The 25,737-nt window shown below is 40.6% G+C and overlaps 1 protein-coding gene across 5 annotated transcripts in view; it reads right to left on the reverse strand.

Annotated features, from left to right (window-relative positions):
- The window catches only part of THSD7B (thrombospondin type 1 domain containing 7B), a 293,426-nt gene that overhangs the window by 171,232 nt on the left and 96,457 nt on the right, over positions 1–25,737 (reverse strand). For all 5 annotated transcript variants that reach the window (XM_052674802.1, XM_052674807.1, XM_052674806.1 and 2 more), the window contains 3 exons: positions 23,564–24,323; positions 15,683–15,931; positions 8,805–8,971 (listed from right to left, as the gene is read on the reverse strand). In XM_052674802.1, coding sequence (XP_052530762.1) covers positions 8,805–8,971; positions 15,683–15,931; positions 23,564–24,323 — 1,176 coding nt within the window. The remainder of the gene's footprint in view (positions 1–8,804; positions 8,972–15,682; positions 15,932–23,563; positions 24,324–25,737) is intronic.

Consider the following 25,737-nt stretch of genomic DNA (forward strand, 5'->3'; position numbering starts at 1 on the left):
CTGCATTTCAGTAGCAATGATTACTTCCAAATTTAGTTTTTCACTCCACAGGAGGTAACTAACACAATCTTTTCCTGGACCTTAACTTCATTTCCCCTCCAGAACAGAACACAAGTATTTCTGATATTAACACTCTAATGAGACACATCTAGATACTGCTAGCAGATCTGGAATGCATCAAGATGGTTTCTTGCACACTGGCAGGGCCTTCTATTGTTGAATATTCTATTCTCAAGGCAATACAACCAGATATTTACTACATCTTTTGGCAAAGTTATGCTTAATTAAGACTAACCACAGTACACAGAAGGGATGCTGCATCTTTGTAAAACTTCTTGCTACCTTTTTCAGCACATATGAACCAAGACAGTTGGATCACTATGAAGGGAAATTACCCAAGAAAATCATGAGGGAATGAATTGTTATAAAAACACCTGTACGTGTGTAACATAAGAAGGAGAAACCATCACAACATTGGTGTGCAATTTCTCCAATCTGAAAGACTTTTATAGTGAAAATAAAAGATTAGACAAAGGAGATGTGTTAAATGTAACTGAAGTAGTGTGGAGACAGCATAAAACCCAGCCCATTGCACCACCTCATCAAAAAAGGCTTCATGCAACCCATCCCTGATGGCAAGGATCCTTTTATGCTCCCAAAGAGAATCAATTAGTTTGGAAGCCACAAGGCATACAGTTGAAACCCTATTATGAATTAAAGGACAAGAAACAAAGTATGAATTGAAAGCTCATCACAGCATGAAAAAGAAAAAGTTAATAGTGGTTTACGAATTTCAGAACAACAAAGATCCTTACCATTTTACTGAGTGACAAGCTATTAGCACTTCTTGTTCAGAAAGTTCCACATACCACACTGTATAGCAGGATCTTCTTCCCAAACTGGGGGTTTGTAGAGACTGCCAACAGAATCTTTAATCTGGCAAGAATTCTCAGTCACACAACTGTCCAGACCAGAGGTGACAAGTCACTAATAAGTGTCCAGGAGGAAATGCAGAGAAAAATGGGGTGCTCAGATACCAATAAAGGCAATCACAGAAAGAGAAACGAGGATTCTCCAGGAGATGAACCCTGTTGGCCACCAGATGCTGGAAATCATCCTTTCAACAGACTGCCAGAGAGAGTAAGAGAAGCCACAAGGAAAATGGGGGAAAAAAAAAAAAAAAGAAAGATGGAGCTTTCATCATGAAAGCCTATTAAGAGTCTGGACTTTGCCCATCACTAAGTTTAGCATTCAATTAGCAGCAAAAAACCACCAAAGAGCAGGACTCTGCTCTGCAAATGCTGTCACTGCAGGAGCACAGGTATCACCAACAAAGCACTGTGTTGAAGTGCCTATCTCACACACAGGACGTGGCAGTGGTGCCCCCAAAGGAGATGACACTGAGCTGCTCCAATCACAGCATGCTCGTGATGCTCAAGGTCATCCCAGTGGTCCCATGCAGAGCTGTCCCACACAGCTGCAGGACCAGCCCTGCCACCTCCAGCTTCATTAGCTGACCCTGGTGACCCACTCTCTGGTGCAACACACACACAAATCCTACCATTTTTCTCACCTGAATGAACTGCATTGTTTGAGCAGCTGCAGCTCCCCTTCCCTGTAATAATGAAACCAAACTCAGAGTAAACCAGTGCTGAATAAAACTCATCCAGTTCCAATGGCAGGATATAATGACAACATGCAAACACATTTAAAATCTTAGATTTCAAAGATAAATACTTGAACTAAAACCTAGTATCTCGTGTGAAATGACTGGGCAGCACATTATTTGCTGCATACTGAAGACAGAGATGTAAATAAATGTATTTATGAAGACGTACCTATTCCATGGCCACATCAAATGGCATGCTAAAAAAAGGCAGATTCTTTCAAATGCACCTTTTAGAAGGCACATCTCTTTCGTTGTCAACTTCATTTTACACATTCTTTTCATTTTACTTTAATTAGTTTCCAGACATGAAGAAAAAAAAAGAAACCTTATACCTATAAAAAAAACACATCAGGGAAAATGCTTTTCCCTAATGGATCCAAACTGAAGTTTCTGAAATACACATTTAAACAACGCTGACAGATACCCCAAAGATCCAGAACCATTTCCTCTCTTGCTTCTACAGGGTTTCCCCCAAAGTACCCAGCTGTTACATATTTATCTTCCTGTTATGTGAGTTTTATCTCATAAATTCTGCTCAGCATTTGGTGAGCTTACAGATCAATAACTCGGCATCCCAGCAATATAAATCCGATGCAGACTTGCCTGAATATATTTTACACTTCAGAGGTCTATTTCTCATCTTTTCAAACCAGTTGAGTCATCCTGATGATAAACACTCAAGTTTGGGGTGAGGGCATTCTTGGGCATTCAGTTTTGCTTATGGGGTTTTTCCTCCTCCTGAGAACTCTATTTCTGTAAATCAGGCTCGCTGCACTCTCCTGTTGCTGTATCACCAGCTGGCCAAGCCAAGTGTTTTCTCATGCCACTGCTGATTGTTAGCTCTCTGCTCTATGGTCCTAACCAAGGTTTCTCTTCACTAATATATTCTTACATATTTCTTTTCAATTTCATTAACCAGATGAAGACAACAGGATTTAAACATCAAAGACTCCCAATTCTAATTTCCGTAGAGTAAATCAAATTTCTCATTCCTGCAGCTTTCACCAGCATAAATTTGAAAAAACATTGTGCATTTAATACAGAGCTCATACTCCACCCAGAGTTCATGCTCACTGAAGTAGTGCATACCCTGTGCCAATGCCTGTGGGCAGCTTATCTGCATCAACGCAGTCCTTTCCCAAAAAATATGCAGGAATACAACAACCTGCACACCTGACTTACTGCTGCTAAAGAGCTGGGCCTCCTGGTGGTGCACAGGACAGCCAGCACTCAAGAGGCTAATGGCATGCTCTACTCTAATAGCACTCTGGTGCTTCTCTCTTCCTGAAAGTACTTTCACATGGTTTATTGAACAGATGCTACATGTACCAATTTGAAACATTAATCCCCCAGAAGGAATGCATTGGAAGATCATGACTCAAAGCAGAACAAAGAACTTGCAGGAAGGAAAAAAAGAAATAAAAAAAAGAGCTAAATCCTTGTTAGGAAACAGAGCATATAGAGCAGAACAGGCAAAAAATGCATATTTCAGAGCTAAAAGAGACGACAGGACAGAAAGAAAGGGATGAAACTAAATGCAGAATAATACAGGATGTGAATAAAAGTTTTCAAATACATCTCCGCAAGTCTAAAGAGGCCATTAATTTCTGGAAAATAAAATGCAGTGCCAAACATCTCCCATGTGGGTATTTAAAACTGTCTGAAAAGTTTACTTGTGAGGTAAGAAGGTATTAGACATTTCTGTGTAACAGAGGTAGGGAAAAAGCTCAATATTTTGTGGAAAAGAAAAATGCCATGAAACTCTAATTTCGAGACTCATTTAAGGACTTGCATGAAAATACTGGGGAACGCTTTCGGGCCACTTGGGTTAATAAAGTGGCTTGTGAAACAAAAATATATAAGAGAATACACATAGGATGGATCAAAAAGTATCCATTAATACTGAATTCACAGGTGTTTACAAAGACCTGAATTTTAGAGAGTTTAAAGGAGTTCAGCTGCTATGGCTGTGAAGAAATACAATAATGTATCCAAAGGAAAAAAAAAAAAGAGGAACATTAACAATACCTACTGCAACACATTTTAAGCATGCACAAGTCCCTCTCTTCTGACTGACTACGAGGAATCTCAACATTACATTTCCCCAATATAGCAACATGTTAGAGGATTTTCAATAAAATCATAGATTATGTGTTAAGATGGATGAGAATTGCACACAGAGGAATATCTGAAAAGCTATTAATTTTTAAAAGAAAAAAGAGTTTAATAATATTTGAATTATGAGGAGCCCCGAGCCTAATAATTAGGCTTATTATTTTTATTATTAGAAATATTAAAAATACCACAGTGGAATATTAGTAGAAATGGACTAGGAATCTGTGGGAGCTATCACATTACTTTGATCATGCAATGACATACCTATTACTGAAATCCAAGATCAAATAAAAAGAGAAAGAGACAAATAAGATAGGAACAATCATTAAGCAAACAAACAGTTAAAAAGACTCTAGAATCTTATACAGGTACAAGAATAAAACGTGGATTTTCAGATGGAAAACAACAAAGATTTAGAAGATTAGAAAATGCAGTGTTTTTTTCTGAGATGGTAATAAGAGAGAAACTTTATTAGCTAAGTATGCTATGTGGGGTAAACAATAAAGAAGACTCAAGGAAGAATAACATTTCACAAAGGTCTTTTCAGTCCTATAATTAAAACTTAAGCAGACAGGCTCCAAAAACATTATAAGAGAATTCAGAAAGTGAGAGGAAAATTGAACTTCATTCAAACAGGTAAAAAAGAAAGAATGTCAAGATATATACAGCACAAATTTTATGGAAAATAAATGACAAGACAGATCCTTAGTTAGAAAGTTACAGAAAATACAGAGAGAATGCAATCCCAGTCACTGGGGACAGTAAGGGATAAGTGGTAACTTGTCCAGAAAAGAGAGAAAACACTTCTGGAAAATTTTTATGAAGGATCCCATGCCCTAAATTACAAGGAGTTATAATTTCTATATAATCCAAACAGGAAAATTTAGTTAGAAAACAGAAAGATATTCCTCCTATTCCCTCACATTCAGGAAAGACAGCAAAATATCCTGAGGAAGATCAAGTGTAGGAATTTTATATGTTTAATAACAGGTTGAACACAGACACCACCCCCAGACTACAAGAAATGTTAATTTCCATATTAGTAGGCTAATTCACTGTGATAACATAATGAAGGAAGAAGAATTTTACTGCCAAACATAGAGAGAAGCCGCATCAACTGATCAATCATATAATACACTTCCATATTTTAACCACATTTTTTGTTGGTGGGGATTGTTAATTAGCAATGTTCATCCACATTAATTAAAAGCTATTGGGGGGAAAAGATTCCAGGTAACTAACAGCCACAAAGTCTCAATTTAAAAAAGAGTAAGCCATATTTGTCAGCAGAGCTTAACTCTGGAAATAAGTAGAAGATATGCATTATTCTGCTTTATTTTATTGAACTTCTATACAAGTGGACAGAGTTGCATCAGGAAGGTTGGCAACCACCATCCTGTCAACAGATTGTTTCAAGTATGAGATGTGCAGACACAACGACTGGGGAGCATCACGAAGTGAAGAGCAGGAAGGGCGGACTGTGTCTGTATAGCCATGTAGTTCATATAATCACAGAATCACAAAGGTAGGAAAAGACCTCCAAAATCATCCAGTACAACCATTCACCCATCACCAGTATTTCCCTCTAAACCACATCCCTTAGTACAACATCTAAACATTTTCTGAACACCTCAAGGGACAGCGACTCCACCTCCCTGGGCAGCCCATAGACAAGTTTTTCCTGACCTCACCTGGCATGACTTGAGGCCATTCCCTGAAGTCCTATCGCTATGTACACAGGAGAAGACCTTCACCTCACCACAACCTCCCTTCAGGCACTTGTACAGAGTGATAAGGTTTCCCCTGAGCCTCCTCTTCCCCACTCGATCCCAGTTTCCTCAACTGCTTCCCACAAGATTTGTGCTCCAGACCCCCTCACCAGCTTCATTACCTTCTCTGAACATGCTCAGGGCCCTTCTTGTAGTGAGGGACCCAAAATTGAACACAGCACTCAAGGTGCAGTGTCACCAGTGTTATGAGTACAGAGGGATGATCACCTGCTGCTGCTGCTGGCTGCACTATTTCTGATACAAACCAGGATGCCATGGACCTTCTTGGCCACTGATGGCTCATGTTTAGCTGAGCATCAGCCAACACCCCCAAGTCTATCTCTTCCTCACAGTCTTCCAGCCACTCTGCTCCAAGGCTCTAGTGTTGTGTGGGGTTCTTGTGACCAAAGTGTGGGACATGTTTAACATATGATGTTCAAGTTCAGTCTACGTTAATAAAAGCTTCACAAGATTTAGAATCCTTGGACAGAACAGCAAACACTAAAAATAGCATAGTCTCATAACAGGTTTTATACATTGGTTTTCTGATGTTCACAGAATTACAGATACCTGAGTGACATGCCACTTGACACACCAAGTGTTTCCTGTCACACTCATCTAGATAAAAGAGTCTGAGAGTGCAAGAATATTATAAAGAACTTGAAAGATTGCAAAACTTTCTTCCTCCAAACACAAGTAAATCAGTAACTCAGATAAAGCTGGTATACAAAAATGTAGCTTATTTATTCAATGACGTGCAAGAAGAATACTACCAAAAATGTTTTTTCGAGTCAGTGGTAAAGAGAAAACCTGTTTTCCTTTTTTCCTCCACCCGGTCATTCCACAATCTCTTTGGTGAACATGAAAAGCTGTTTTTCCCTCATCATCTATGTTTAAAGTATGGAATTCCTCCTTAAGGTTTAACAAATATGCTAGGCCTTCATTTGGGGCATGGCAGAGGTTTCTTAGTTAGGAGACCTCTTTACATAGAAAGATATGGAATCTTATCGATGTGTTTCTGGAAGTAATACCTGAGTGAAAGTTTTCCATCTTCAGTACCTTCATACTGAAATTTTATAAGAATAGAAATACATCAGTAGACTTGAATTTTTGACTAACTGGATACATGGAAACTCCATAAAACATGGACTCATTTTTAAATATACATATTGTAATAAAAGTAGTAGTGGATGGAAAGACTAAACCACTGAAAAATAGGAAAGATAGCCTGGGGGGGATAAGAGAGCTTTAAGCAATATGTATAAACACATAACAGATGGTACCTGCCTCCAAGTACAATACAATATATATTATCCAGTAATGCTGCTGGAGATACCACCAGACAAAATCTTCTTTTACATATGACACTGTGTCAGGTCCAAGTTCTTATTGGAAGTAACAAGAAGAATAACAACTGTGATGGATGATAATATCCTATTAGACTCGCTTGTTTGATTTCTGAATGATCCCTTTAAGGACATTCAAGAGGTGATGAAAGAAAAATACTGCATTTGTTATGGAAGCGGTTAGACTCTGTATTTGCCTATGCAAAGGCAAATCGACTTCTCAATCCTCTCCCCATCACTAAAAAACAATAAAATATGTACAATAAAATATGAGGTCTTCTCATGATGAATAAAAATTTACTATCAGTTTAGATTTTTAGAAAAGAAGCAAGAAAAAACATCATTCCTTATTTGGACAAAGAACAAAAACTGACCAGCTAGCAAATGAGACACACTGAGTATCAGACAGGGAAAAACAATAATAAAGGTTTTCTGTCTTTCCTTTTAAATGTGGCTATACTGACAGTTGATAGGATTCTCACTTCCTAAGGACTATTGCAAATCACCACCACAATTGCCTTGGCATGGCAGGAATAATTTATACCTCGTACAATTGCTGTGCAAGTTTGCTTTTTCAGTGACCTAATAGAAAAAAAAGACATACTTCTTTCTCAAACAGTAAAGGTTAGAACTGTACAAACAAGGAAGAGATATCTTAGAGTCTTCTTCCCACTAAGGGGAGGGCTTGCCATTTTTAAGTTGTACTGAACCTTAAACAAAGCAAAAACTGGCAAGTGATCACATGCTAGATACAGGGTACAAATTCTGTTATGAATGATGTTGGATAAGGGTTTCTATGACCTGCTCCAGCCTTCTAGGGTAGTTCACAATACTAACAAAGAACAGAGAAGCAGGGCTGAATTGGGTAAAGTTTACTGCTTACCTGTGTGCCACACACTAGAAGCATGGACTACAGAAGTTGCAAGAAGGATAAAGATGGTCAAGAAATGTTACGCACCTGTCATCAACAACACTTTTCTTACTTTGAAAGTCATAGACATCATATACTTGAGTAGAACAACAGAAATTTTTGCGTTGGCAGACAAGGTGGTACCAGATGTTTGGAAGAGGTGAAGCAGCAACTATACATGAACTGGAAAGAGATTAAAAGAGGTCTGATTTTTAATAATCTCAGAGCCTGTGCAGGATGCTAGGATACAACTGGGCACCCAGGAAACATTTGCTTTGGCTTTGTAAGTAAATAAATCTAAGATATGATGTTGTGTTCTTATTATCTTTGTATCTCTGCTCAAAAGCATATTCTGCAAGAGCACTACATACAGTAAATAAAACAGCCTTAGATGAATTATTCATCATGCATCTGTATCTACTCATTATTCTTCTAAAAGGAAAATAACTCGCTTCCAGGATCCAAAAATTGTCTGTCTGCTCAGAAGTTGTGACAATATTATTTTTGCTTTCCCCTTCAAAACACAAGAAAGTCTGTGTATCAACTTGAAACACAGGCTGAAGCCATATCCAGAATAGAGTGTGACATCTTTGTTTTTATACTCTAACCCAGAACTAAAACCACAGACAAATGTGTTCAGCTACAGAGGGCAGGTTACCTGATACACAAGAAAGAAAGAAAAGTGAAGTCCAAAGAAAACTAGCACAAAAAAATTTAGCTTCTCCATCCTTCAGACTTCACCCACACAAGTACACCTACAGAACAAGCAGCAGTTCACTCCTAGAAGGCTTTGGCTCCAGGCAGACCTCTTGAGGACTAAGCTCTCCTGCTCCCACCCTGATGCCAAGAAACACCTCCCTCAGTAAGAACAGACAGATACAAGGGAGGCACCAGCTAGCCAAGCTTTCTGATGACTGTGCAGTAAGGATTTATTTTTAATTCTTTTACTCAGATCTACTTGTGACAGACATTTCAGAATAACTCTACACACATACCTTCCTTCATTCGGTGCATTTCGGCTTCTACAGTGATCTGGACACAATAAACCTCACGGGTTTGTATGCCACCTCCACAAAGCACTGCATGTTTATGATGTCGAGGGCTCTGCTGGTCGAAGAGAGACACTTGGCAAGCTTTCCATTCAGAAGTCCTCCAGGAAAACCTTTGGGAAAAAGAGAGACCAAGTAAAACAAGAATGATTTCAGAAAAACTATGGGTGAGGAAGTGCTAATTCACTACTTGGCAAAATACAATTGGTTTAATATTTATGGTAGCACTCCCGTGTTCAAAACAGGGAATGTTCTGAAACATTCTGAAAGTTAAATATATGAAGGTTAAGTATTTGTTATTAGCCTGTAGTACTCATGTAAACTTTTCACATAGCACTGATCTCTGAAGTGTTCACAAACACTAAATCATTCTGACAACACCTTTGAGCAGGATGCAAAAAAGGAACAAAGATTAAGAGGTTCGATTAAGTGTGAAAATGAGTTTTCAAACATGTGGCTCCAACCACTATACCATCTTTCTCAACCAAGAGCTGAACACGTCATTCTAAAATGCACTTAATAGGTAAAACCCTACGTATGTCAATGAAGCTCCAAGCACCAAGCAGCTTTTCTGTAGGTGACAGCTTTGCAATGGCCTAGGGTACTATCAATTTCTCCAAAGGATTGCCTGTGGTAACTCAGTTCTATTGCTTTCCTTTCCAGAAGTTGTGATACGCAGCAAGGTCTGTTTTCATTCTGTGTTCAGTTCACACCTAAAGAGTATAAATGGTTCTCAAGAAAGGATAACATTCTTGGGCACAGGTATGTGAATGCTGTATTGACAATCAGCATTAATAATTATCAGCCTAAATGCCAAGAAGAACTTATTAAAATCACAGGGGAAGTAGCATGGGGAACAACAGAAAGCAAAAACTATTTCTCATCATGTCCAAAAACAGAGCACTTTTCTAACACAGCAGCTTTCACATAGGAAGATCATTTTAATTAACAGATCACAGTATCAGTGTGGTAAGGTAAGTAAGAGCTCAAAGTTTTCCTTCCATTTTCTGAATCTTAGCCAATATTATTCCTGTGATCAAACTGTTTACACTTCTGCCGTTTCATTCCTTCGCCCCTCTGTATCTCACAGTTCTCTTTTTCCATACAAACTTCACTGTTCCAAAATATGTAAAAAAATTATAAAAAAAAAAAATAATTTCCTTCTTTTAGCTTCAAGCCAAATACTCTCCTCCTATGGCAGATGTACAGTTGTTAAAAACTCTGTGCATTTGCCTGCTAACTGATCGCTGCCAGCTCAGCACAACGGGGCGTCTCTGTTCCATCTTGTAGTCTTTGTATTCTGTACAGCAAATATCCATTCCCTGACTACAGCTATGGCAAGGACAAGAGCATCTCAAAACTATGTGAAAATAATGACATTATTTTGCCTGAGCACATACCAATATTCTCACAACATGTTGCATTGCAAATTTGGGCATAAGAATTACTTTTAGCCCCAGAGCACTTACAAATTTTGTAAGATACTAATGGAAAACGTTTGTGAACACTGCCACTTACTTTCAATTTACAGGTACTTTTCAGATGAGCTGTCAGGCTCTCTTAATTAATATACAGTATCGTGTACAAATTTGGATACGTTCACAGGGTTTAGTGACAGCAGAGGAAACAAAACAGAATACCCTTTTCACACAACCAATATGAAATAACTGAACTCTTGCAACATATAAAGCACAGCCATGGATTTTTGTTATAGTGCTCTGCTTGTGGAATTCCTAACTGCATTTTTTTGGGCATGCAGTGTTAAATGCTAACTTCTTGTTATAATAAAGACGAGCGCTATTTTTCATCAAGCACTGGGCACAGAAAAATTCCTCCTCCACAGCACCTCAGGACATTGTGCTGCTCAGGTCTGTATTTCACAACCAGAAGCCTAAATATAGAACACGCATCTTTTCTGAGCTATGGCAATACTTGTTATAGGGTAGTGTTTCTTAAAATAATCATTGACTAAAGAAAAGCTCATTATTAATATGTGGGCTTAGGGAGTCAGCTGTGAATTCTGGATCTCACAGACTCATTTCCAAAGGTGCAAGCACCTGCTTCCCCTATTCAGAGCAAGCAGTGGGACTTAACACCTACGAAAATTAGGCCATCAATGATTAAAATTATGCAAAATAACTAAATCTGAGCTCAGAGATAATTAAACCTCATCAGCTTCTGAATCTAAAAAAAAATCCCTGTAGATATCTACACAGAGTAACCAAATCTCTGCTGCACCGCAGAGCAGTATTTAATGAGCAGCCGTCAGGTGCAACTGCCAGCACTGGTTCTTCTGCAAGCAGCTTAAAGCCTAAATCCTTATCAGCCCATCTTGCTTTCTCCCAGCTGGGCATGCCCTAAGCTGCCTGGAGCTTTCTGGTAACAAATCCTGACCCCAAGTATTAGCTGTTTAAAAGGTACACGTTTTCACAGCCATTAACAAGTCAACTACACTAGAAACATATCTGACATATTGTTATCCCACTGAGTGCAAAACCTGTCTCTACAGAAGGAAGCAGTGCTCTTGGACAGCTTCTGATGGACTCTTTGCCAGGTTTTATGCAGCTGACACTTGCTATCAATTTGCCCATCTATGGGCTGTTCTAGAGACAAGGAGACTTAGCACTGCTGAAAGAAAAAATGACTGCATAATCTCCATTCAAATTTAATCAGAAGCTTGTTAATAGCAGTTAATAGCAATTCACAAAGAGCAGAGATTACTGAGATTTCTTACAGGGAAACACTTGGGCTTCCTCTTGAATCTTAACTTTTGGATAGTACTTGCAGGTTACTAGCAGTACCCACTGTAGTGTTACCATGTGACTGATTTCTCCAAAACACAACACCCAAGCCCACAGTTACATTGTTAGAGCAGACCTGATCAAAGGTGCACTGTATCAGAACCAGGCTCAGGGGATAACACCACTCCACTACTTTATTCACTGTCTCTATAAGAGCACAATAAACCACAAAGTGAAAGGGATGCATTTGAATCAACAAGACAGGCCAGCTTCAATGCATCTGTGTGATTCCTATGCCAAAACCTGTGAGTGGTGACAAAAATGGTAATAGATTTAACAGCAACTCCTTTCAACATCTAGTTAGATGATTTGATGAAAACCCAGTATAACTGCAGTCCTAGCTGTGACCCTAAGCCTCTTAAAATGGCTAATAACAAAGATTTGTATTTGTTTTTGACTTTCCAATAGGCTTGTTCCATTTTTATCTTTTTTTATAACAGTGTTTCAGTTACAGGAGGTCTGATTACTTCCAAAGACTGACAGTCACCACCACCAATGGTTGGAGTGCTGGTAAAGAACACCTAAAATGGGAACCTCCAGAATCCACATGCAGTTGTGTCAGTTTGCTTAAGAAAATGGGCAAGCAGGAGCTGCCTGGGGTATCTAGGAAGAGACTGGACTGATAAAGTCAAGATTTTCACATCATAAGCAGTGCTTGCTAACCAGTCAGCTGGGGAAGCAGCAGAGGTGTTTCTTTGTGTGTCTGCTATGATCAAAGCAAAGTGAGCTCTCGCACTGCAACAGTCAGCATCAGCCACAGGAGAAATGCCCAACCTGGGGCTGGAGAACTACAGCTGCAACACAGCTTGTTCCGGATCAGAGGGGAGGCAACAAGGCTGTCCACACAAACCAAGGGCAGCTCGGGGTGCCAGAGACCAGGGAAGTTCAAAGGGCTGGAGAGTGGTGCTGCCTCCACTCCCAACGTGCAATCCCAGCAGCATACCAGCTGAGTTCTGAGAGCTTCCGTTCACGTCTTCCCACTTCACACTAATACCTTGCCTTTAATTAAGACATATAATGAGCCCTACAATGTGATAGCATCACACCCATATCTCAGCAGTAATCTCAAGCCTTTTGTAAAAATCAGGTCTTAAAATTTTCCCATTTTCCAACATTTAAGTTCCGAAAAGCTTTGAATTTCCAACAAAAAGAGAGGGTTTGTGTTTTTTTTTTGTTTTTTTTTTTGTCTAAATCCCTGTCTTGTAACATAGCAACCACACCAAAACGAAAGATTGAAAGACATAATAATAATTCTGGAAAATCTATCTATTCCCACTGAAGATGTAAGCTACGCATCAAGGATACAAGTGATATAAAACATTGTTTTAAAACTGATGACTCAGTGACAGCTATGTAACAAACAACTGCTCAATGTCTTCTCGATTTATAGTAACCTCTTGGTCTCTGCAGTCTCTAGGACTTATCCTCTTAGTGCTGAAACGAGTTTTATACCTATACATGCCTGTTCTCTTTAATTGAACTACTCCAAATTTATATGACAATAAAGGAGGTAGGATCACCTCGTATGTGTTTAAGCTTTCTAAGCCCTTAATCTAATCCTTTTAGAATAAATAACCAAAAGTAAAACAAAGTACAAAGCTCAGGAGCCCTACCTGCACTTAAAATGCTTTATTTTCTTGTATTTAAACTATTGATTAAAGAGGTTATAGTAAACTTCAGCCTTAAAATTAAAAGGCCTCCCCATTAAAAGTGAATTTAATACCAGTATCGCATACCTGCGATGAGACCTTTAACCTGCAGCCTTGCCATGGATGGGAACATAACTTCACCCACTTTCCTCTGCTGAAAAGAAAGCTGTAGGTACGACCTCCTGAACTGCTGCTTTTCCACGTGGGTGGATGTGGAGGATGAAGATGTGGGACATAGTCTGAGAAGCACACATTCATTCAGTCAAAAGGTGACTGCTGACCTTCCAGTGAAAAATAGCCACTGGAGGAAAATGCCTCTTTCTCTTACACAGAGACGTGCTTTTTCTGGCCAGTGTTCTCATCCACTGTCTTTGGCTTGACTGGAGCATGATTGGGAAAATCCTTACCAAGAGAACAAAATTTAAAGAAAAGGATACTTCCAGTCACCGATTCTCAAACTCTGAAACCAAATTACTGTAGAATGTAATGTGGACAAACAATATCCTATGCCAGTGCTGATGCTTAAATAACAGATTTTAAAATGATTGATTTCATAGCATAAAGCTGTGAGCCCCAGAGCCTTGCAATGGGTATACCCACAGCATGTACCACAGTGTATCAGCTTCTCATTCCTGCTTGTTTCTGAGGTACTGAATGGACAAATCAAAGTCTACTAACCAGAGAGCAATCATAAAATTCTCTGTAACGTTGCTTAGTGAAAGAAGGTCAATCTATCACTTGCATTTTGAGATACTACATCCCTAGAAATTAATATTAACTAAATACCAGAGATTTTCTTGCTATGTTTTCTGGCTAAGTGGTTCTATTAACCTGTAAGTCCCATGTTACTGTTCCAGGCCAGCTTATTAGACAGTTTATCCTATTTCGCAGAGATACTCTACTGTAAAGGTTGCCTGAAGGACTGAAGATGTGCAGGAGGTGTGGCAGAATGAGAAATGTTTATGAGTTCATATTCTCATGAAAACCATGGCATAGCAGCAATACACTGAAAGAACAACAAGTTTCCTTCTGTATCACAGGAGGCACCACAAGAAAGTTATCAGCATTATGCAGATCCTCACATTTCGGTCTCTCCTGGCTCTACATCAAGACCTTACAATCTGCACTTTAATATAGTGCAGTATCAAAAAACACAAATGCTGAGAAACAAGGGGCAGACACGTTCTGCTCACTCCTGATCTGCTACCAGCTGGCATACCCCAATCAGGTGTCACCTGCACGCACACTCCTATACAAAATCAGCGAGACAATGTGTTAATCTATTGTCTTTGAAATCGGTGTGCATCTGGGCAGGAGCAAAAATCACTCTTCAAAAGCCTTTTCATAGGATGTAATCAAGCAATGGAATTTTTTTTTATATATACTTCCTCTCCTTCACTAGCAGGGTGCATTAAAATGTTCAGCATTTGATTTGAATGAATTCAACAATATAGTGACACTTTCACAGGTTACACTTTCCTAGGAAACGTCTCTTGCAAAAGCGTTATCAAAGCTTTTGGCAGTACCTGGCAAAGGACCATAAATTCACAACTTGATCACTGATCAGTCCTAATAAACAGAGTTATTCACAGGGAGATCTGTCTACATGTGTACAAAATCTTAATCTTGAAGCATTTTACAGTCAATCTCAGAACGCAAAATTAAGCTATATTTTATTTTCTTTGCAAAGCAAACAATTTCCCCTCCAGGCTAGCCTGGCCAAGCGCTATGGCACAGATCTGCACACCAGAAAGGTGAGTTCCTTACCTTCTGTCAGAACAAAGAGGGCCATAAACCAAGCAAAAACTTGGGGGCTGTGAGGTTTTCCAGTTTAAAAATATCCAGATGGAATCTGAGACTTGCTCTTTACCCAGCTGCTATCTCTGAACAGTTCCCATTTTCCTTATGGAGGACTGGGATTTTGCATGGGGAGATAAAGGGGAATCATTAAATCTTATGTAAAATTCGTGGCTGCAAGCCCAATAAAAGTACAGCCATGGAGACCTGTCCAGCCTCTGTGAAGCTGAGGAAATTCTCCAAACCAGCAATATGTAGAAAAGTGCTTTCAGTGAACAAGAGTATCTGCTCTCAGTTTTTAAAATATGAAAATATAAGCGGTAGTGAGTATAACTGCAATTTATTTCTATATGCAAGTGTAATCATTGTAATAGCAATAACGATAATGGAAACAATTACAAGAACATTAGCAGTAAATAAGGCAAACCATCGTTAACAATCATCAAATCAATGATCTCTCAAGCACAGATAGAAAGTATGATGTGCGACCCTGTCCATACACACACACACAAACACAGAGCAAGGAAGCATAAGATCACACCAGAAGTTCAGAAAACATGGGTTAAAGCTCAGGTACCTGGGGCAAGGCTTCAGCTCTCTCCCTCCCGTGCTGCAGGCTTCCTTCTCCTCCAGTTCCGGACAGAGCTTCCCACTTCCCATGGCCACGCTCCGCACGCTACGGTGCCGGCTCCGAAAGCCCGGGGTGAGATCTCCCCAGCTGCAGGTCTGTGAGCAGGAGCTCCATGCTGACCACTCAGATGTTTCACAGTCTTTATCGATGACACAGGTCTTGGAGGTCAAAGGTGCAGCATCTTGTATACAAAGGCTGAGATAAGAACAAAGTAAAACAGCTGTGGAGGTTATGCTTACAAGATCTTAACATTTTTTCAGCCCAAACCCCCAATTATTTTATCTACATTACCATATGACAAGAAGATGGTTTCCAACTAAAAGAAGGGAGATCAAGAGTGCATATAAGGAAAAGGTTTTTTATGATAAAGGATAGTGAAGCAGTGCAATAGGTTGATCAGAGATGTTGTGGATGCCCTGACATTCCAAGTCAGACTGGATGGGTCTCTGAGCACCTGCTCAAGCTGCAGACATCCATATTCAGCGAGTAGGACTAGATGAACTTCAAAAGACCCTTCCAACTTGAACAGTCCTATGATGCTAAGAAATCATAGTCACTTAAGGGTGAAACAGAAGACTTGCATCAATGCCAGTACAGTGAATATAAGAGGAGCTGCAAGGCGCACACTGCATTTCCAGAGAGTTGTGAGTGCAAACGTTGAGCCACTTGCAAATACACCTAATTTATTTCAAGTTGGAAAAGATGTAAATGATGCTGTGCTTTTAGATTTCACACTTTAACCATGACTGAAAAGAAAAGGCAAGCCCAGGAGAAGAGCTGCCATTGGTAAATGCCTCCATCAGCCTGCAAACACTGCTAGCTGGCCAGCATCCGTCCATCCCAGTGTCAGCACGTCCTGCTGAGCAGCTCTGCTCTTTTATGAAAGTAATTAGGCTCTCATTAATATGAAATATTCCGGTTCTGTGAGGCTGTTACCAAGCAAATGCTGTTAAACAAGGTCAGAAGGTTTTCAAACCTGACAAAGCACAGGAGACTCTGGCACGCTGCAACTATGCATGTGTTTTTGCACTCAGTTACATTACTTAACCATTTTGATTATTACTAGGACATAATCCTCATTCATTTTGTAACACATCAAGAAAGGATCAATGCAATGGAAAAATAAAAGGAGAGCTGACAATTGTAGATGTCCGAGACTGCTCTGTCCTGCCTGACCACACAGAGTGCAGCTGCTTCTGATTCGCCTCCACCTCGCAGCAGCTAGAGATCATCCACCAGGTCACAAGGATGGGGGGGGGGGGAAATCTCTGCTGTGTCTGAGACCTCAGATAACTGGCATCAACAGAGCTGGAAAGCATACACCAAAAAATGACAGACTTACAAATGAGCAAATACATCACTGGAGAATCACAAATGATCGATCAGATAGGGGGAAAAAAGGAGGGGAAAAAAACAATGAAACCCACCAAAAAAAAAGTCACCAGAAAAAAAAGAACTAAGAATTCCTAATTTCTGCCTAGCATTATAAGCATGACGCAAACCGCTCCCCAAAATTAAGACCATACATGAACTCAGTGTGAACTCTCTTTAAATTCGTCTCCTCCAGTTGCTCACAGTCAGGCTTTTACCAACTGTAAGGAGCAAATACATGTGCACTTAAAAGGTGTGAAATCCAGAGCTGCTGCCAAGGAACCAGTTATTACCTCACTTAATATTACTTATAACACAGTTTGACTAGGCTAACTTTCTCCACAGAAAATACTCTGGGCAATCATTTCAGGATTGCATGGCAATCTCATAGGGGGAGCGGAGAAGATAACGGGCATCCATTCGCCTCTCTTCCAATTTAGAAACTGGTCCATTTTTCACAAAAGTCAATAGAGTATTGCCACTTACTCGTGATCAGGCTTGACTAGCTTGACTACATCCTGAATTACTAGCACAATACAGCATTTAGTGACTTAAATTTACAGGCTTTTTTTTTTGAAGTACAACACTTTTTTGTCTCACTTTCATCACGTACAATAATAGCAGGATGAATCTGCTGAGGTTTAACAGCTGCATGAAGCAGGAACAGCCTCTGATGCGGCCAAAAAATTCTTCTCATTTATATCCAAAAAAGATTTCTTATGCTTCTACTACATGCCAAACACAACCAAGGCAAAGCTGTACCTGGTGCAAAACATCAATACTATTGAATGGAGGACAGAAAAGAAATAATAATTGTATCTGAACTTGTGCTGGGACAGTGATTTGGAGACTTGGCTGGAACATTAGGTTAGGAAGAGTCACACCAACTGTTCCCTTATTTCCCTCTCAGTACTTTTTGAACACAGTAATCAGGTGAGCCAGCAGCACCACAATGGTAACAGGGAACATGAATTCCTGCTTTTAAGTAGATAAAATACTGGCAAATAGAAGTCATCCTATGTGGTTACACCAGAAAACTAGAGCCTATCAAAGAACACGGCAAGGAGGACAAGCAAACTCACATTCTAAAGAGTAACTGAAATTCTGCATTCAGATACCAGTAGGAAAATCCAAATCCATTTTTGGGGTAGCACCACTGTAAATGAGATATTTAAGTCTGGGTTGATCTTTGCTGAAAAATCAAAGAAAATGGAACCTTTAAAAATCTGCTTTAGGGTTTTCTTCAAAATTAACGTTGCTAATTGCTGATACTGCTATCCCCAATTCTTAGCAAGGCAAGAGTTACCACATCTGTCCAATGGATTCAAGCAGATGCTGATAAGTAGGCTGCAAAAGACTCTCTGTCCAGCAATCATCCTTGCTATTTGCAAGGCTTTCAGGTATGAGAAGACTGAACAGCTCATTCTTTCCCTGAAAATCCCTCCACTGCTCCTGCTATAAATGGCTAATAAGAGAACTTTGTTGACCTTAAGATGAACAAGATGTGGAGCCGGCAATTTCCTCCCTTCTGCTGGAGAAGATGTTTTTGAAAGAGAATTGCACACAACTCCCTAACAGAAAGTGAATCCAATTAACTCATCCCCACTCATTCAGAGCCTCAAAGCCAAATTAACTGTGACACCAAGCAACACAAATGCAAACGTAAAAACACACTGTTCTTCTGCATGAAATTCAGACACATTCTTTCATGTCACAAATGTACTCAGAACAATCTGATACAGAGAACGCTCAAGATGTGTGAGACATCCGTTGATCTCAGCCCACAAACCTCAGTATCCAAAACTAGCAGGGAAGGAAGGAAGTCCTGACGATGGGAGATGTTTTGTGAGCCCAGATTTTAAACTAACTTTCCACAGATTAATGTATTCAGGTTAGAGTTTACCAGAGTAAATCTGGTAATGGTAACATTATAACGTGCTTACACATGATGCTTTCTGTGTTACAGGGCTGGACTGCTGAAGGGAAAACTGCAGGAATTGTTTTGCAATGCATGTTAAGCCAAGTTATTTGTGACAGTGTTTCCAAAACATTATTCTGGTTGAAAGGCTAAAAGCAGTCACCATTTGGTTTTTTAGTGTGCTTGTAGTAAAAACAAAGTCAAGAAGATTATTCTTTTTAAATACCCCTGGAATGGAGAATCTCCTCTACTCACATTAGCTCAGGGATTCATTTCCAAGCCTGAGCACCGAGGCTCAGTCCGTACATGTGCTGGGAAGGATGTGAATGCACACCTCCTCCCCCAGAACAGTCACAGCCATCACATGTAGGTGTATTGCAGCACAGCATTACCTCCTCTCAGCTGTAAAATGTTGTACTCATCTACAGAAAGTAGAAGTCTGCAGAAAGTACAAATAATTTTTCTGAGAAATGTACAGCAGCACAGTGGTTAAGTGCAATCCACTAGGAAATGGATCGTGTGAATTCAAATTACAGAGGCAAACAAAAGAACTGGGTACTGCTCAACCACATCCTTGATAGACACCTTAATTCCTTGACTGAATTCAACCCGAATTTTCACTTACAAAGGCAAAGTAAACAGGATCCCAATCCAATTCTGTTGTATCATCATCATCTTATACGCTGCATGAAGAGTTTAAGAAACACATATCTGAAAAAGATGTCTAATCCAGATGAAGGGAAAAAGGGAAGGGGAAGGGGAAGGGGAAGGGGAAGGGGAAGGGGAAGGGGAAGGGGAAGGGGAAGGGGAAGGGGAAGGGGAAGGGGAAGGGGAAGGGGAAGGGGAAGGGGAAGGGGAAGGGGAAGGGGAAGGGGAAGGGGAAGGGGAAGGGGAAGGGGAAGGGGAAGGGGAAGGGGAAGGGGAAGGGGAAGGGGAAGGGAAGAGCCGTTTTGCTCCCAGCTTTAACTTCTTATACTTACTGGGAACGCCAAATGTACTTAGTGAGAACATCCATCAGGTCAGAAGAAACAAGACAAATATATTTAGGATTTCAACATGTAGTTACAGTTGCTCATTTATCTAAATGCAATCTAGCTTCTAATCCAAACATGGGGAACAGAAATAAAAGTTCCTTTGTGTCACTACTCAGGAGGTTTTCACAACTATGACAAGACAGAAAACCAAAAGCAGCAGAAGATTAAAGTGCATATCTCCTGTAACTTTTTCTGAGATTATCTTAAAGGCATGGAGTGTTTACATTTGCCTTTATTACAGGATATGAAATTGAAAGCTAATTTTTTTTTTTTTTTAACTTGATTTTTAATCACAGCTCCCACCTATGGGTTCAGTGGAAAACCAAGGGCTCCTGTTTTCTGGATTCAAACACACAACTTGAGAGTAACAGAAAAACTGAAAGCAAATGTCAGGTACACTTCCTGCTGCTGCTACTTATCTCACAAGAGAAAGGACAACGCATTTGCTCCTCTCATTAATCACAGACTTGTTAATGAAGAAGACAAACCAAGTTTTCTGCCAGTAACCTCACACCCCTAAGATATGAACGCATTTAATCATTCAGTCTTTAAAAAACAATGTGCACCTATTCCATTAAAATCCTGACCACTATTCCAGCGCAGCCCCTCCATTCGCACACACAAGGACACACATCAGCACAGTTGGCTGACACACAGCTCTGAGATTAGAAACCAGTCAGTTTATCAACTTTGATAATAAATTAAGCATCAGACACCACTTGTGAACACCACAGAGCCATCTCTGCTGCCGCTGCATTATAGATTTGGAAAGGGGCTGACCATACATTTGCTCTTTGATGCGTAATGGTGTTCAAGTGACCACACATGTCATATGCCATTTTTCTTAGTTAGTGGCAGAAGGAATCAGTGATGGTGATAAAATCCCAGCATGGCAGCATAATTAAGCAGCTTAGAGACCTGGTGAAGCATTTCTAGGGATATTTCTCTCTTCCCTTAGTACCCCAGAAATTTAATTTGTAACTCTCATTGGGACTTACTCAACAGTGTTATTCTAAATAGGAAATCTCAGCCAGGAAAATGAAAAAGCACAAATAAAGCAATTCTTCCCAGTTCTACAGCAGACATTTGGCTGTCTGCCAAGCTCTTCTTCAGGGTTATGCAAATGCATTTACTCTTCTTTACCAGTAGCCAAAATATCATCACTCTTGTGAAGCGACATCTGCAAGATCGGGTCCATTCTTCAGGAGAATGGCAGCAAATATGCTGCACAATGAAACTAGGAAGGCATTAACACGGTTGTTTTAAGGGAGCTGTTGTTAGGGATACTTGGTATCAGTGACATTCAAGCCTTGGAATTAAACACAGATTGGATTTTATGCCAGATTTTAGGTTTAGGTATCAGGTTTCCAAGTTTAAACTATATAGTTACAATTAATAACCAGTTATTTTTGAAAGAGAACTATGCAAACTACGGATGTTCCTCTTGCATGCAGACCTAGTAAGAGTAAGTCACAGGCTACTCTCATCTCTGCATTATACCTGAGACACAGACTCAGCAGAAAAACTCTGCTAGGAGGCAGCTAGTGGAACCACATGTTCACAAACAGGGGGCTAGATCACCTGAAAAAAAGAAACAAAGAAAAACAAAAGAACCCCCAAAATCAGAAAAGATGAGGGAAGTAGACAGCTTGACCCCAGGTAGAAACAACAGAACTAAACCATCTGTGACCTGTGCGATCATTCAGAAATTCAATGGATTACACAGTAGTGAAGCGAAGAGCAAAGTATGAACAGTGGCTTCCAATCCCCATTCCTACAGCAAAAGTGCCAGTGAGAGTGTGAGGAAAGAGAGAGAAAATCTTAAAACAAGCCAGGATTCCCCATCCAGAGCCTCTGACAAAGAATGAGACATAATGGCCAGAAAAGCAGCTACCACATGGCACATACATAAACCTGCTGCAGGTCCCACAGTGACATAAATCACAAGTAACTCCATTAAAGTCAAGCAGCTATACGAGTATAAAATCTGTGTATTTAGAATCAGCATACATTTAGAGACAAGTAATGAAGTCAAGATCTTAGAAACTGCTACAACAGTTCACAAATCTTGACATTCTTCCAAGCGATAAAAAATATTTACCTTCCTACAGATGTAATAGAAGGAGGTAAGAAAATGGCTAGAATGTTTATTTTCACCTTAGTACATGTGCAAAATAACTACCGACATTAGCAGGGGTAGAGCATCGGACAGAAAATAACCCCTTATCTCTCCAAGTTGAACTTGCGCAGGCATAGATAATGATAATATTCATAGATAATGATAATTTCTGCAAAATTCAGGAGCAGCATTTTTCACAGAATCACAGAGTAATTGAGGTTCAAAAAGACCTCTGGAGTAACCCCTCCCTCGGTCTGCTGGCAATGCCCTTCCTAATGCACCCCAGGATACCACTGTGCACAAGGGCGCACTGCTGTTTCATTGGCAATATGGTGTCCATCAGATCTTCTCCCTGATCCTTCTGCCCAGGGCTGCTTCCCAGCACATCAACCCCAAGTCCATATCGATGCCTGAGGTTAATCCTCCCCACGTGCAGGACCCTGCACTTGTCCTTGTTGAAGTCAAGACATTCCTTTGTCTCCTCCTTCACAGAGGTCATTGATTTTTCAACAACTCCTAATAATGGTGGAAAAAATGGGCAGGTGAAGTTCTTCAAAAATCTGGCTTCTGACTTTCTCAGAATTTAATCAATTCCTCAGTAATCTATAGCTCCTGGCATCCGCTCAAATTCAATCTGAAGTCAAATGGCAGAGCTCAGATTGTTTGAATTTAAATGTGAGGAATGCAGAGAATAAATCCTTCCATTATTTGCTGTACATTATTGTAACCTTCACATCTGAATTACAGAAAAGCGACCTGCACAGACCAAGGGAAATTGTTAAATAAAGCACGTGAGGATAGAAATCAACAACCGCTGTCAAAGAAACACATGCAAGTCACAGATCTTATACTGCCACCAGAAACATCGCAAACATGAAGGCTCCTCATAAGCAGAAGACAACCATAGCTTTGCTCACTGATCTATCTGGCCAAGAAATATCTTCTAGCAAATTCACAGGGCCAAACTCGTCAGGCTTAAACTTCTTGTTTTATTCAGTGTTGATCTGTAGGAACGAAGGAGTTGAAGTTAAGCTTCTCCAGCCAAGTACATGCAGTAGGTGATTAAGAGTGGAACCCTTCCATGCTCAGCACCTCCCAGTAAGAGGTGATATACACATACCTCCATTTCCTTGAGGTTTCCACAAAACAAAACCAGAAGAGAAATATTAAAAACATAAAATGAATTAAACAGCCACAAGCCATACAAGTATGCAAAATATTCAGCTGCTAGCTTCACAAGCAGGGAATTAAATCAAAAAGCAGCCTGTAAAGAAAACTCATAAAAATTTGCATTAAAAACTCGAGAAGGTGAGTGCATTAGGCTGTGCAAAGTGGCGACTCATGAAAGAAAGGAAATAAAAGCAGAGATGTGGAAGTGCCCTTACCTCAGCACGGCGTGCCTGCCGTCGCTCCGCACGCAGCTGACCGCCCTGGTCTGGTAGCCCACCTGCGCCATGTGGGGATGGTGCTGTGCCTTGTGGCTTTCCAGCCACGACGCGCTCAGTTCTCCAGAGTCCTCCCCCAAATTCAATGAGGCGTCCTCACGGCGGGGCACCCTGCACTCTCCCCAAGGTCCCACCTTGAGGCTGTAGGTGTGCTCCTCCTCGCCCAGGGGACAGGCGGCAGCAGCACAGGTCTGCGATTCTGTCAGGTTGGGGCACGGGGCACCCCCATAGAGAGGAGGAGCAATGACTGCACGGGTCCGGTGCCGAAATCTAATGCTGCAACCCCCGCCACACTGGGACCAGGAGGAGAAGTCTGTGACAATGCAGTCCCGCGGGCACGGCACCAGGCAGGCCTGCTCCAGGGGTGGCTGCGGTGCCAGGTGCTCACAGATCTCAGCGGCCACCACACTCCTGTCCAGCTTCTGAAGGCAGCGGGCGCTGCGGCGCTGCAGACCGTGCTGTGCCATCACGCAGGGTCCAGCCTCACCGCCGGGCACGCAGGGTCCCCATCCCGAAACCTCCCACTCAAACAGCTCCAAGTGCCAGTCGCAGACCTTGAAGCACCGCCGCTGGCTTTCGGGCTTCTCCTGCTGGTCGCAGTTGGCGTGGTGGGACGTCCAGCCCTCGGTGTGGGTGCACCAGACAGCCCGGCTTCGCGTGCCCCCGGAACCGCAGTCACCCACACATCGGCCCCAGTGACCTGCAAAAGAGGGATGTGGCAAAATCACATTCCAGCACCCATTAAACAACAAATAACTACCAGCTCAGCTCTAAAACCAAGTAAATGCCACTTGGTACTTATGGTCCCCTCCAATCCAAGCCATTCTATGAAATGTCTCCAAAGGCCCACATGTCACTCCTCTTTCCCATGTATCCACATGGGTCCAATATTTGGTTCCTGAAACCTGGAAAAAAATGCCACTTCCCATTGGCCCCACAATGTCTCAAATTAAAGGCAAACCAGACATGCTTCTGCAACAGGGAAATGCACCCAAAGCCTGAGGAAATATGAATATTTAATTCCGCTTGTACAAATGCATATAAAAACGATCATAAAGGAACAATAATCTAATAGGAGGAGAAAGTCAAGTTAGATAAGGTGAAAATATTCTTAATAGGACAATTAGTCTGTGGAATAAACTGCTCTGGGAAGCAGCTGAATTATTGTCCGCAGTGATAAAGTGGTGCAGATAAATACCACAGGGATAAGAGTATGCTCTTATAAGGACCTGAAAATGTAGGAAGTGAAGTCACGTGATGGTGCACAGTGGGTCCTGCAGGGTGCTGCTTTGTGAACAGATCCCCATACAGCAAAACAGGTCCCTCACCTTCTGCATTAGTCAGGGAATTACCTGGAGCAAGGTATCTCCATTTGCAGTACGTGACACTACAGGTGGGGCTTTAGCTGGTCATTTGGCAAGAGAAATGGAATCAAAATTAAACCCAGCAATCCCATTTTTAGTTCCAGAGCACATGAACATACATATATAACTATACGAATGTTATTTAAAGATTTCTAAGTGAATGTAAATGAGACAAGGCTAAGCAGAAAGATTTTTCTCTAAAAATATTATTCCACAAAATCCACCAAGTCCACAAAACAATCTAAGGGCTGTAAAGTACAAAATTGCTTTTAGAACGAGAAGAAAAGGTAGCGGAAAGCACTAAGGCCAAATCTTAGCATATTAAAAGGATTTTGATGATCATGTCTCAAGAGAGTCTCATCTCAATCCTAAGTTTAAAAACTTTCCAGAACAACTTAACAGAACCATTTCACTTGGTAAGAAAACTACATATGTAATCTATGCTTGAAAGTACACGGCAATAACCCTGCCTTTTGTATTTTTCTCAAGGCAGAAAATGAACTTAAAACAAATAGGTCAATTTATATCAAGAAATGCTACTCTGGTTAAGTTTTCCAAAATCGATTTTAAAACTATCGGAATTAGTTATAAGCTTACACTAAGAAAACAAGAACATAAGATCCAAAACAGCTCCCATAATGGCTGCAATTATAATCCTATGTATTTCATCCAGCTGACGATATTCCTGAAAGTAAACCTGTTGTTCTTCCTATATGGGTAGAGTACTGACTCTCCTAGAGCCAAGGCCGT

Source organism: Tympanuchus pallidicinctus, unplaced genomic scaffold (assembly GCF_026119805.1).
Source record: "Tympanuchus pallidicinctus isolate F22 unplaced genomic scaffold, pur_lepc_1.0 scaffold15, whole genome shotgun sequence".
In the NCBI taxonomy this organism is placed as follows: Eukaryota; Metazoa; Chordata; class Aves; order Galliformes; family Phasianidae; genus Tympanuchus; species Tympanuchus pallidicinctus.